This window comes from Simochromis diagramma, unplaced genomic scaffold (assembly GCF_900408965.1).
Source record: "Simochromis diagramma unplaced genomic scaffold, fSimDia1.1 OVJJ01000205.1, whole genome shotgun sequence".
NCBI lineage: Eukaryota > Metazoa > Chordata > Actinopteri > Cichliformes > Cichlidae > Simochromis > Simochromis diagramma.
Window position 1 is genome coordinate 4,170,138 of NW_024386782.1, and position 12,829 is coordinate 4,182,966.

A 12,829-nucleotide genomic window follows, 5' to 3' on the forward strand; every position below is an offset into this window, starting at 1 on the left:
TGTTGTCCTATGCAGTGGTTTGAAACACATTTTTACACAACATCATGGAAAATGATTATTTGAACCAGTGTTTTTGCTCCTTTCTGTGTAGGCGTATGTAAAGAGGACGCAGTAAGGCCGTTTTAACAGCTGCCGCTAATGATCTTCTGTTTTAGTTGCTCATTATTTTTTGTCTTTGATTAACTGTTTACACAGTAAAATGTTTGAAAAACAAGAAATTGACAGCAAAGTTTCTTAATTTACTAAAGTGGGACCTTCAGATTGTTTGTTTTGACTGTTCAGAAGTCCAAGATCCAGAGTGTTTCAGTTTTTAATGCTCACATGGAAGGATTTTCAAGCACAAAGTGGCTTTTTGTTCTTAATGGCCTTGAATGCCAGTAATTATCGAAATAGGTGCAATTATTTCCAGTCAAAACATCATTAATAGTTGACTAATCACTTGAGATTTTAATGTTCTCTTACTGACTCTTTAATAGATAATCAACTGACTCGATATTTTACTGTTTTTGATTTATTCAGACCAGCAACCTCCAGAGGTCTAAAGCTGTGTATATCTGCGAGGATGGTGCCACTGTCACTAAAGTCCATACAGTGTGACAAGACGCCAGGACTCGCTCTGTGAGGTTAATTAATAATTAAGCAATCAGTCTCCTGTCAGTCTAATTAATATGACTAGAACAATCAATGGGAGCTGTTATTGCTAACACGCTGATTGGTGTCATGTGATCCAGCATCGCTCTTATGTATCCCTTAATACTCAGAGTTAGAAAGACTGGCGGCTTCGAAGAGGTCTGTCAGCCTAAGAACGTGCAGATAAACCATCACGTCATGGAAAATTGATCTCCGTGAACACATGTAGCAGCACAGCCGGTGGCAGTGGGAGTAGTTAGCCTTGATTAGGCGCACTTAGCGTGATTGACAGATTGACAAGTGCTTCTCGATCAATGGCAAAGTGTTGTGCCGTCCCTGCCCTGTCAGCGTGAGCAGCATCCGTGTCCAGACATATTATCATCCAGCTACCGATAGAGGCCAGCCCCCGCTTCTACTGGCTCAGCCGTTTTCCCCCACCGCTGTCCACCTTACACACAAGTAACTCTCAGGCTTTGTAGGATGGTCGATGGAGCCCTGTGCTTATTCAGCTTTTAGTTAGCTCAAGGGCACTATGTCACAAACATCCCTTGATTGACATTTGGATGTTTCTTTGTGTGTTTTTGTTCCAGGACATCGACTGGGTTCAAACAGAAAAGCACGTCTTCGAGCAGGCCTCTAATCATCCCTTCCTGGTCGGCCTTCACTCCTGTTTCCAGACAGAAAGCAGGTGAGCTTTGCTATTGCACGAGTCGTGATTATTATTATTATTATTATTATTATTATTAATTTATTTATTTCGCTAGGCTTTGGAAAAATCCTCTGTAAATAAAGCTACACCAATTTACAAAGACTGTTTATAAGTCTGAGGAGGGACTGCTGCCTGAATCAGGTTGTGCTCGTCATTTATTCAGATTTTAAGTTACAGTTTTTCTTTCTTCTGATTATCAAACAAAGTGATTGAGAAAGCAGTCAGTGGGATATAAATCCAGAGCATATCTTTCCTTAAATTTTACCGTCCCAAATGAAATGAATCTAAAGACCCAGATTCATTTCTTGCTACATTTACATATTTCTAAATTTTCTAAATAAAGCTTCACAAATGCATTGCATGGCTTCTCGCAGAATTGCACTGTACTTGTGGCAGTATTGGAGCCAGGGTGCAAAAAGAGGGACACCACACTTTCTTAAATACATTAATAAATATCATTAAATATCCCCATAAGAGTTGGACAATCAGCTGTCTTTCAACTGAGTTCCTCATCACCACAACAAACATGGTGAACCAGCCGTAATGGACGGCTGCAGGTTCTAGTTTTCTGCAGGACTTCTGTCACCAGCAGCATTACACCACGATGGCGTTAGAATTTCTGAAGATTAGGCTTTTTGGGGATTGGTATGAACATAACCTGATCAATTTAGGGATGCACAAGAGGGAAGGGCTGGGGCTACCTGGTTGGCTGAAGGGGATTGTTCACTAGTAAATAATTTGCACCCTTGTTAATACACCTGGACAACACCCACCCTAGAAAAGTAAAGTTACAGTCAGTGAGTAACTATGTTGGAGTAAATACATAAATGCATCCCTGTGCCTGCATACGTTTCCTCCTGCAGCCCAAAGACAAGCATGTTAGGTGAACTGGTGGCTACAGTGGCTGCAGGATGTGAGCTAGCTCAAAGTGCTGTGTGAATGAGTGATTGGTCCTGGGGTTCAAGACTTGGCTTGTCTTCTACAAATATAAAGTTGGTGGTTCCTACCCACTCGAAAGCATCTTTGGGCAAGGTACCAAACCCCAGATGAGGTCATCAAAACACCATTGTACAACAACACAGTTAAATATGGCGCTCCTGTGGTTGAGGTATTATTACTTCTATGTAAACAAAACACTTGTTTTTAGGTCATTGAAGCATGTTCATGGTTAAGGTTATAGGAAAATCCCTGTCACGGTGAAACATGTTTTGTGACCGTAAACGTAACTAAAATGACAAAGTTTGGTTTTAGAAGCTAACACATAAACAGTCCCTTGTGTTTCATTATACCGGTACTTTAATCCCAAAGCAGCGAAGAGAGCACAAAGAACACAAGCAACACAAAATTATTAAGTGCATTTTTATTAGGTCATGTGTAAGGCCTGGGTTAGACTTCTGCAGGGAATCTATGTGGGACCTACAGTTTCGGCATGAGTGGCAAACGTCATTGCCGACATTTACGTTTGTGCTCCTCCGTTCTGTGTTAAATAGCTTGTGGTCGTGTCCTGGTATTATATGTGCGGTTACACCCACGATGTAAACAAATAAAATGCTGGGACTTTTTCCCTTCTGGGTCGCCGCTCTCTGTTGTGGACAGATTTTGTCACTCGAGTTTTTTTTTTTTCACTTCTTTGTAGATTCCCCTTTGATTCCCTTACATTCCAGTAGTTTCATCTGTCTCCCACCAGGAATTTGCTGACATTTGTGAGCCTTTATATCAATGCTATAATTATTACTCCTTATATTGAGGCGTCGATCAATATTCACTCACTGATAAATTAAAAAAACAGCGGCGAAAAAGGTATCGCGGGTCATGTTACGGTGTAGTTATGAAATGTTGGTGGATGTATATGTTTGAAATAAAAATGAACTGAACTGAAGTATAAATCAGTCAGGCTGCTAAGTTATAGTAAAATCAGTTAATTTTGGTCATTGTTGGAATCTCTTATTCACTAACTTCAAATTTAAATACAGGGTTATATGGTAGGGATTTTGGCCCTACCATATAACCCAACTGTCTGGTGGTGCAGGTAGGAGCTAAAAGAGCCTCAGGCAGCAGCAGACTCATGGGAGACTCGTGCAAACCTGCAGGTGGACTGTGAGGCCCTGAATTTTGACTGTCATCAATATTTCTCAAGTTCATCTGAGAGAGCGCCTTGAAGCGCCTTGAGGCAACTTTTGTTGTGATTTGGCGCTATATAAATAAAATTTAATTGAATTGAGAGGCAGATTTAATAGGTCTTAGTGATCGAAGGCTTGCTCTCCGTCATTACATTTTGAGCTGAACTGAAGAGCAAGTTTGAGATTTGAGTGAGGGGCAAAAGTACGCAGCTGTAAAGGAGAGATGTGTTCTTTTTTTGTGCACGAGAACTTCATAAAAGCAAGAAAAGTAATCGCTTAGTGGAAAAATGTTTTGTTATGTTTTTATCGCCTTTGGAAGTAAAAATTTAATTGAAGCTGTAGTAAATATCCACCCCAGGCTGACTGTGTTAGATGCAAGTTTTATACAGTGAGTGTAATAAAATCATTAAAGCACATTAGCAGGAAAAAAAATGAGAGCGCTCATCCAGCCACCCTGACAGATGTCTTATGGATGATTGAAAGATGACTAATTCTGTATTTAAGAGAAATTAACTTCTGTTTTCTTCTGCAGACTCTTCTTTGTTATTGAATATGTGAATGGTGGAGATCTCATGTTCCACATGCAGAGGCAAAGGAAACTCCCAGAAGAACATGCCAGGTACAGTCTGGCCATTTGCTTCACGTGTGATTAAAGGGACAGATGCGTTTTTAATTTCTTTATGCAGCCGGAGCTGAATTTAAAAACACAGTAATTTCCCTCTTTGTGTTTCAGATTCTACTCAGCAGAAATCAGTCTGGCGCTCAACTACCTCCACGAGCGGGGAATCATCTACAGAGACCTGAAACTGGACAATGTGCTGCTGGATTCTGAGGGTCACATCAAGCTTACAGACTACGGCATGTGCAAGGTGTGGTTTACGGATTAATGTAGTTTGTAATGATACCGCAGTGCACTTTGGATAAAAGCACCTGCACAGCTGCAGACGTGTCGGTTTACAGCCCTCTGAGATGATCTCACAGCTGATGATCTTTCTTTTTTTTTTTCTTCTTTCAGGAGGGCTTGAGACCTGGCGATACGACGAGCACTTTCTGCGGTACCCCCAATTACATCGCCCCCGAAATACTCAGAGGAGAGGATTACGGTGAGGATTACGACATGGAAGCACTTAGCAGAAATGCTATCTAATTCTGCAGTTAGAAAGTGTGTGAGGCAAAACTGGGTTTATCTGCACTAACACACTCAAGCTACATTATATATAAACAATTCAACAACTGTAGACAAACGTAGGAACACTTTTTCTTTGGATACATATTAGTTTTTTAAATTTAGGATATATTTAATTTATTTAAATGGTGCCCGACATACAGCAGTGATCTTAGTGCCCAAAGGAAAACTGTCACCACTGTCGCCAATACCCCACAATACACAAGTCAGGTATCTTACACTGTCACCATAAACCAGGGCTACTAGTGGGTAGTGACTGGTTTTTTGCAGAGTTTTTTGCAACCCCTGGGTTATTTATTTCTTGGTTAAAACAAACAAACAAACAAAACAAAAACACCTAGCTGAAATTTGTGTATGGTTCTGCTTTGCAATATAAGCGTGTGCAACAGTCTTTAAATGTTTTCCAACAGTTATTGAAGCTGTTATTATTTAAATCAGCTCTATTTTCAGCAAATGTAATGATAAAGTGCATTAAAAGTTTCCTAACTACACCCCGAAAACAAGTTTTAAAAAGCTGTTTTCTCCTGGAAGTTGCTCTTTTAGCACCATCTTTGCTGTTGGGGATTTCTCAACTAATCTAATCTGGGTAATTCAGGACTCCTCTAATGTCTCTAATGGTGAGGCACACCTATTTGCAGGATGGGCTTAATGTGAGAGGGGGAAAATAGGAGTGAGAGATGTTCTGTTACTCGTGTAGTCCTCTAACTTTCTTTCTGAGGTGTCATTTTAACCCCTCAAATGTAGCAGAAATCACATTCTGCCGTGCCGTTAGCTTGTCCACATGGGGATTTTTGGTCAAAGTTATGGTTTATATAGCATCCACACCCCCTTTGATGAAAAGTAAAGACCCAGTTGGGTGACATTTAATGTCTAAAAACGGTAGTTTTTAAAGTTAAATAGCGTGCTTGTCTGTTTCTCTAAATCTGCTGACCTCTGCCTGTGTATGTCTTACTTGCCTAGCAGCCATTTCTGTCTTCATTCAGCAGCTATTCAGTTAATGCTACATTAATTCAGTTAATTTGCGCGGTTTAATTATAAAGTTGAGAGACAGCCCAAAAAGAAATGCAGTAAAATGTAAAAATGTGCAGATACATTTGGGGGGGGGAAAGAGGCATTTGTAATATTCATTGAATCACAAAGAAGCAGATTGAGGGAAAAATTAAGTTGTAAAACAATTTTGTGAAGGAAAAGTTTGAGATTTTGAAATGCTGATTAAACTTCAGTAGTACTAACAGTTACTAACACAATGGGTTTGTTTGATAACATTAACTCCATTCTTTAACACTGGTTCATCTACAAAAGGCATTTTGTAGAGGCAGCCGTGCACTAACAGAAGTAGCTCGACTTGAACGGACAGCTTTATTCTCACATTTCGTCTTTATTCTTAAAATTTTTACTTTATTCTCAACGTTTAGACATAATGATAAATGAATCATAAATAAATGCTGCTCCATCTAAACTCATATAAAGAGTCCAAATTGTGTGAAGCTGGCAACTTAAAGCATCTTGTAGTTCAGATGTACTTTCAGCTTCTCGGTGAAATATCAGTTTCTACATCCTCAGTGCTGCGTGTTCGACTATCCACACACGCAATGCTGTAAAAATAGAAAAGCCTCCTTGGTCACCAAATGTGGTGTCATGGCAACAAATTTTACAGTTAAAAGAAAAAGTTTTTGATTGTTTTTCCCTCCTTTATTTAAAAAAAAAAAAAAAAACAACGCATATGAGCACAGCAGCTGTTTTTAGACACAGTAGGAACAGCACACGTGTGAATAATGAAATTAATGACGGCTGGGTTTGATTTTAGCTGCTCGCTCAGCTGTCGCGCTGCCGAGGCTGCTTACAACACCTGCGCTCTTCATACTGTGATGGCTGTAGTGGGAATTTTATTTTATTTTATTCTTTTTAAATGGGCCGAACGGCAAATTGTGTGGACATCAGAGTCACAGCAGGGGCTGTGTAGGTCCACCATTGTTCTGAATGTGATCCTCATCATTCAAACTGTTAACCCGATCAATGAGATGATTAAACTTCACTGACTCCACGATGATCACACCTGCTTGTCTTTGTGTACAGAAAAACAAATGTCAGGCCCTTTTTGGGGATTTTGGTTGTTACTTATGAAAGAAATCAGCAAAAAACAAATTCACTGGGTACCGTAAATGCATCAGTTGTTTGAGTAGAGGAAGTCATGTCAGATCTGACCTTTTTTTTTTTTTTTTTTTTTGTCTTTATTTTTAGTCTTTACACAGAAAACTGCGTTCCAGGGTTTTCTTTCCTTATTTTAATAATAATTTACATACATTAAATTATTTTTAAGTTTAAAAAAAACTTAATGAAGTCAAAGACTGCATATAAAAGATGGACTTTTATAGAAGGGGCGACTCGTGTGGCTGCAGAAACAAGTCAGATTGTATATATGATCTTCACATATTTTTATCCAGAACATGAGAGGAGGGTGTAGTTTAGGGAAGGTCTACCTTGTCCCTCAGTTTTTCGGTCTTCCCCTCATTTATCATGTCCGGTTTCAAAACATCAAGATGGCGATAGCCAAAGGAATCAGTTTGAGGATGCCACAATGGCATCTAAAATGTTCTGTTTTCTCTTTCATGTCTGCCTTACTTGTTTTACAACTTTCACATCATTACGACTTCTTTTCTGTCGTTGTTTTGACAGAAATTTTGAATTCACAGAAATTTACCCTGAGTAGATTTTAAATTTTAAGTTGTTTTTCAGCTCTATCTGTTTTCTTAACATTAGGGAGATATGGATATTTAATGTGATTGGAGGATTTCCTCCTTGTAAAGAAGAAACTGGAAGTTGTTTTTTCTGTAGCCACTTCCATTTTCGATCCAGTTTCTGGTTGGCAACATATCAGGATTACTTAAGCTTTGTTATGTCCCATATGTTGTGCTGCTCGCCTCACATTCATATTGTGAAAATGTATGCAGTTTACATTAAAAACAGCCTTATATCTCCATGTTTGCCCTTCTCCTTTCATGCTTATGTCATCAAGTCTTGTCCTGTTTTAAATCACATAGTAACACTACAGTCTTCTGAAATCTGTGCTGTGGAGCAAAACCAGATGTTTGAAAGTGCTGTTACAAGTGAAGTGACAGCTAAGATTTGGTGAAATGATGCAGCTGTTCAGTTCCAATGCACATGTGCCAAATTCAAGGCCCGCGGGCCACATGTCTCTTAATTTTTAAATACATTTGGCTCGCTCCGTTTTCTCAGCTGAGGATGAGGTTGAGCATCTTATTAGCACTATTAGCATTATTTTCTTGACTAAGTATTATAAAGACTACGGTACTTGTTTCTAGACTAGCTTAGAGCTTTATGTGGACCAAACTGTAGGTGAGAAGGTGGTGTGAGACATACAAATGAATTCACTGGAAATGCATCTGTCCTTCATTTTCTTTCAGAGTTAAACTGATTGTGACACTCCTGCCCTAATGGCTTAAAAAAGAGAGAGAGAGAAATAGGCAATCTGAATAATGTGCTTGTTGTCGAAGGTGTGATAATATACAGAAACCCCCACTTTCAAAGTGAAGGTGGTTGCTATAGTAACCCTGACATGCTGGTGTACTTTGAAGTTTTGTAAGTGGCAATTAAAAGTTCCTCTTCTCTAATTGCAATAAAGATAATTGTGCTGCTCTTTTTTTCTTTTTCTTTTCTTTTTTTTTTTTCCCCCCTGCAGTCGTCGGTCATTTGTGGTGTTTTGGCGTTTCAAAGCGTCAGAGCTGTAACGTACGATATGTGTGTGTGTGTGCGTTTGTGTGTGTCCCAGGGTTTAGCGTGGACTGGTGGGCACTAGGCGTGCTCATGTTCGAGATGATGGCGGGCCGGTCGCCCTTCGACATCGTCGGCAGCTCCGACAACCCTGACCAGAACACAGAAGACTACCTCTTCCAAGGTAACAGCATGCTTCTGCGGTTCGTAAAAAAACTGCTGAGTTCATGCAACACCTTCATGTCGACACCTTTCTATTGGCTTCTCTCAATACCAGGAACATGCCATCTGTTACAGAGAGAAGTGTGAAACCATGTGTCCCCCACCCCCCCACCCCATTATTTTAGTATAAATAGGGTTTTATATTGTGTTTGTTTCTTATAATTAACAATGAGGTGGGTTAACAAAAAGATTCATATCTTGGGCTGCTGCGAGCATACCCAGCAGGATTGAACTCATAACAGCAGCAGTGTTGGCACCATCTCATCCTCTCCTCTTCTTGTCCACCCCTTGACCCTTTTTCTGTCACCTCCTGCAGTAATATTGGAAAAACAGATCCGAATCCCACGCTCATTGTCAGTCAAAGCTGCCAGCGTCCTCAAAGGATTCCTCAACAAGGTAAGAGAGGGTCCGACAGGGCTGTAGCAGTGCCACCTCTTACTGGTTTTTTTTTTTTTTTTTTTTTTTTTTTTTTTTTTTTTTTGGGAAATGTATCCACTTTCCTTGCCAATTCTCTCTTCTCACTTTCTCCACCTTTCTTCTCGGGTATTGGACTTGTTATCTTTCCTTTCCACCATAGTCTCCCACCGTCTCTCACCCTCTTCTCGCTCTCACTCCCACAGGATCCCAAGGAGCGCCTGGGCTGCCACCCTCAGACGGGCTTTGCCGACATCATGGGCCACCCGTTCTTCCGAAACGTCGACTGGGAGCTCGTGAGTGATTCAATTTCATCCTCTGCTTTTCTCAGTCAGTTCTTTCAAATGAAGGAAATCAGCATTGGTGCATGCCGCAAGTCGGATAGGTCAAAATAAATCCATACAATTGATTGCGGGGGGAAAGGGGGAGAAAAACGAGCTGCCGCGAGACAGCAGAAGGTCAAATCTAAGTGCGCAGGGTCGCCATCTCCTGCGCTCTTTCTCCTGCCCTGCAGGTGTAGATGCTCTGTCAATACTGAGGTTATTAGCTGTGGGGTGAGACTTGTTTCTTTGTGAAGAGCAGGCAGCTAGAAACAGACAGGCCAGGCAGAAGACTGACAGCAGCAGATACGATTACACACACACACACACACACACACACACACACACACACACACACACACACACACACAGAGGAAGTTTAAAGACGGAGAGGAAACGAGAGGGGACGGATCACACGGGGCCGATATGTCGATCTCTGCGTGTCCGGATTGTCGAGCAGTGATTCATGTTGACGAAGAAGCCATTAACACTCTAATTTCAGCGCCGCTGTTTACAAATCGTTTCATTCACAAATTTCGGCATGATTACTGGAACCTCAGAGAAGCTCGTAGGTTGGCTCGGATATCGCTGATGCTTTCTCTGAAGCTGCGGTTTGCACTCGTTGCCACTAATACTGAAAACCACATGCTTGACTGGATTCTTGCTATGACTGGTATTTGTGTCTGTGTATAATCCTTATTTATAGTTTATGCCTGAAAACCAGTATGAGTGTGAATACAAATGTAGAACGCAGTGCAGGAAATGAAGATGTGGACCTGTATTTACAGATGTTAGTCACTTGTTTGGTATCTGGAAATGACTTGTAGAAAAAAAAAATACCGGTGAAATTTAAACTAGGGCTAAAAATACTTCGTTATTTCTGTTGCTTCCTGTTATCAGTTTCAGCGATGAGTAAATTATCACCCAGGAGTCTTTTTAGGTTCCTGTTTTGACCCTTAGAACCATGAAATGAGTGTCAGATGAGACTCACGGCCTCATGTTGATATTAGCTTCAACCTTACATATGAGCGCATGAATGAATGAATAATGTATGTATTGTTAATGTATCCAACTGAAGGACTGATGAGCTGATGGGGCCCGAACTGTGCTCATGGATGAGCTACAGCAGGGGTCGGCAACCTTTCTGATGATGAGTGCCATCTAAAATTTCCTCAGAAGTCAATGTGCCAATGTTATGCAATCATAACGCCCTATATTAACAGTTACACATTATATCGAACCACTTTATAGAATTATATTTGTTTGCAGATGTTTGCAGCTATCAGCAAATACTTATCAGCTATTTTGAAACAAAAAAAGACACTTTTTATCCATAACAAGAACTCCATAACAGCAAATGAACTGTACAACAGAAAATGCAAATGCTATTTATGGTCTCCCCTCAACAATAATAAGAAAAATAAACTGAGCCAATATGGCATGTTTGTTAATACAGAGATACACATGTTAATGTGATCTCTGGTCTCCCACTCAGAGACACACGTCTCAGAGTGTCCAGCATTCAGACGGCTACCTGAGGACACTCTCCGTGTGAGAAAAAATCTGCTCACACAGATCTGTAGAGCCAAATACTGTAAATAATATCCCTGCAATGTTCTGAAGACAGTTAACCTTGTCAGGTAATGATGTCCAGCAGGTGAAAATGCAAGCTCCATGAACACGCACAGCTGTGGATTCCAGCTGCGTTCGTAGTTCTGCAAACTTTGACCCCCACAGAGTCGAGCTTTTCAGTTCAATCAGCTGCATTTCAATGTCGCATTAACTGGCATTAACTCGGCCAGTTAATGCGAGACAAATCCAGCTGCTCATTAAAGCTTTCTGGTTTGATCAGTCTTGAGTCTACGGATGTATCCATGTATTTCCGTGGTGTGATCTCTGGTCTCCCCTCAGAGGCAGCACGTCTGCGTGGAGACCCGGATCACTTAAGTATCTCTGTATCAAAAACATGCCATAGCAGTTATTTTCTTATTTGTTGTGGGGACCATAAATAGTTCATTTCGTTGTAAGTCATTGCTGGGAGTTGCTGCGTACAGGGAGCTCCGAGCTTTGCGTGCAATGGAAAAATTGCACTGCCAGCTAGCAACGTCCCTCTCACCGGTAGGCTAAGTTATTTTTAGCCAATTACAAGTTGAATCTGGTAGTTGGGGTTGTTAGCTAAGATACCGTCATTAAGAAGCCAATATGGCACAACTAATGTGTTTATGCGAGCTAATTTGCGATGTGCACCGCTGGCACGGCCATTTATTTTTTATGCACCTTCTCAGATTAATTCACTGTGTGTCGTGCCCAGGGCTGGACTGGGACAAAAAACCAGCCCGGGCATTTTGACTAGAGACCAGCCCACCAGGTATTGAAGCCTTTGAATGAAAACAAACGCTGTTGTGACAGTGATGTACACTTTCTTGTTGGTATATGTATGATTTCTATACATTTTACGTCAGATAAAAACTTTGGTTGTAAGATTCAGATAATTATTGAATAAAAGCTAGATATTTTAAATGAGAATAAGAAAGTATTTCTTTGTGCCCCCCTTTCCCTGTTAATGTCCTACCTGGCCCCCTGGCAAAACTTGGCTAGACCCGCCCCTGCACAGTTACCAGCTGTCAGCTACTTAGAAAAAGATCCTGGTGTTATTTGTCTCTCAGAAACAGTTCATAGCTTTCCTTCAACTCATTCATGTCACCTAAAAGGTAAACTTGTTTCTCCATCACCTGTTCAGCTCTGATGATCCAGTAAGGACATCTCCTGGTTTCATCTTCATGTTTCCCTCTCACCACATATCCAAACCGACATCATGACCAGCAGCTTTACAGCTGTGGTTCCAACAAACATCAGCTGATACTAGAAATTAATATTAAATAAATTCTAACAACAGCTGATCAAGCTTAAACGTGCTGCTGTTGTTTAGCGCAACATCCGCTGGTTTCCTCTTTCTGGCGCAAAGTGGGCGATAAACAAAAGCCGATCAGCTGATCATTGATCAGTTTCATGATTGAAGTAGAAACAGGAGAAAATATGAGAGAAGAAGAGGCAGCTGTGCGGCGTAAATACACAGAATAACTTCAGCTTTGTGTCTTTTTCGTTGTAGCTGAAGTCCGGGACAAACTGTGTTCCTTTTCACCTCAATACGAAACGCGTATTATTTTCTCTGAATACCAGACGATTCCATTTTTTAACGGGATGGTTGGCAACTCTACTAACTAACCTTATGAATAAAATAAAGTTCACTATCAGTAACATCATAGCACCCACCCAGCTGTATAGAAACTCCGTCATGCTTGTTAGTACGCAGTACGAGTTATTGTAACTGACTAAAAGTCAGCACAACGAAAATAAACTCCACCTAAATTTGGTTTATATCTGACCCAGATAGATTGCAGGTCATAACTTCTTACCTGAAGTTCAGTTCACCTGACACTCGGACCGGCGGCCGCCACGGGTCTCTCCTCCTCCTGCCTCCCCTTTCTCTCATCCA

At 40.8% G+C, this 12,829-nt stretch overlaps 1 protein-coding gene across 2 annotated transcripts in view; it reads left to right on the top strand.

The window, feature by feature from the left end:
- prkci (protein kinase C, iota) overlaps positions 1-12,829 on the top strand; it is a 43,076-nt gene that overhangs the window by 25,888 nt on the left and 4,359 nt on the right. For both annotated transcript variants that reach the window (XM_040017266.1, XM_040017256.1), the window contains exons 10-16: positions 1,221-1,318; positions 3,992-4,078; positions 4,193-4,328; positions 4,475-4,562; positions 8,436-8,561; positions 8,916-8,995; positions 9,220-9,309. In XM_040017266.1, coding sequence (XP_039873200.1) covers positions 1,221-1,318; positions 3,992-4,078; positions 4,193-4,328; positions 4,475-4,562; positions 8,436-8,561; positions 8,916-8,995; positions 9,220-9,309 — 705 coding nt within the window. The remainder of the gene's footprint in view (positions 1-1,220; positions 1,319-3,991; positions 4,079-4,192; positions 4,329-4,474; positions 4,563-8,435; positions 8,562-8,915; positions 8,996-9,219; positions 9,310-12,829) is intronic.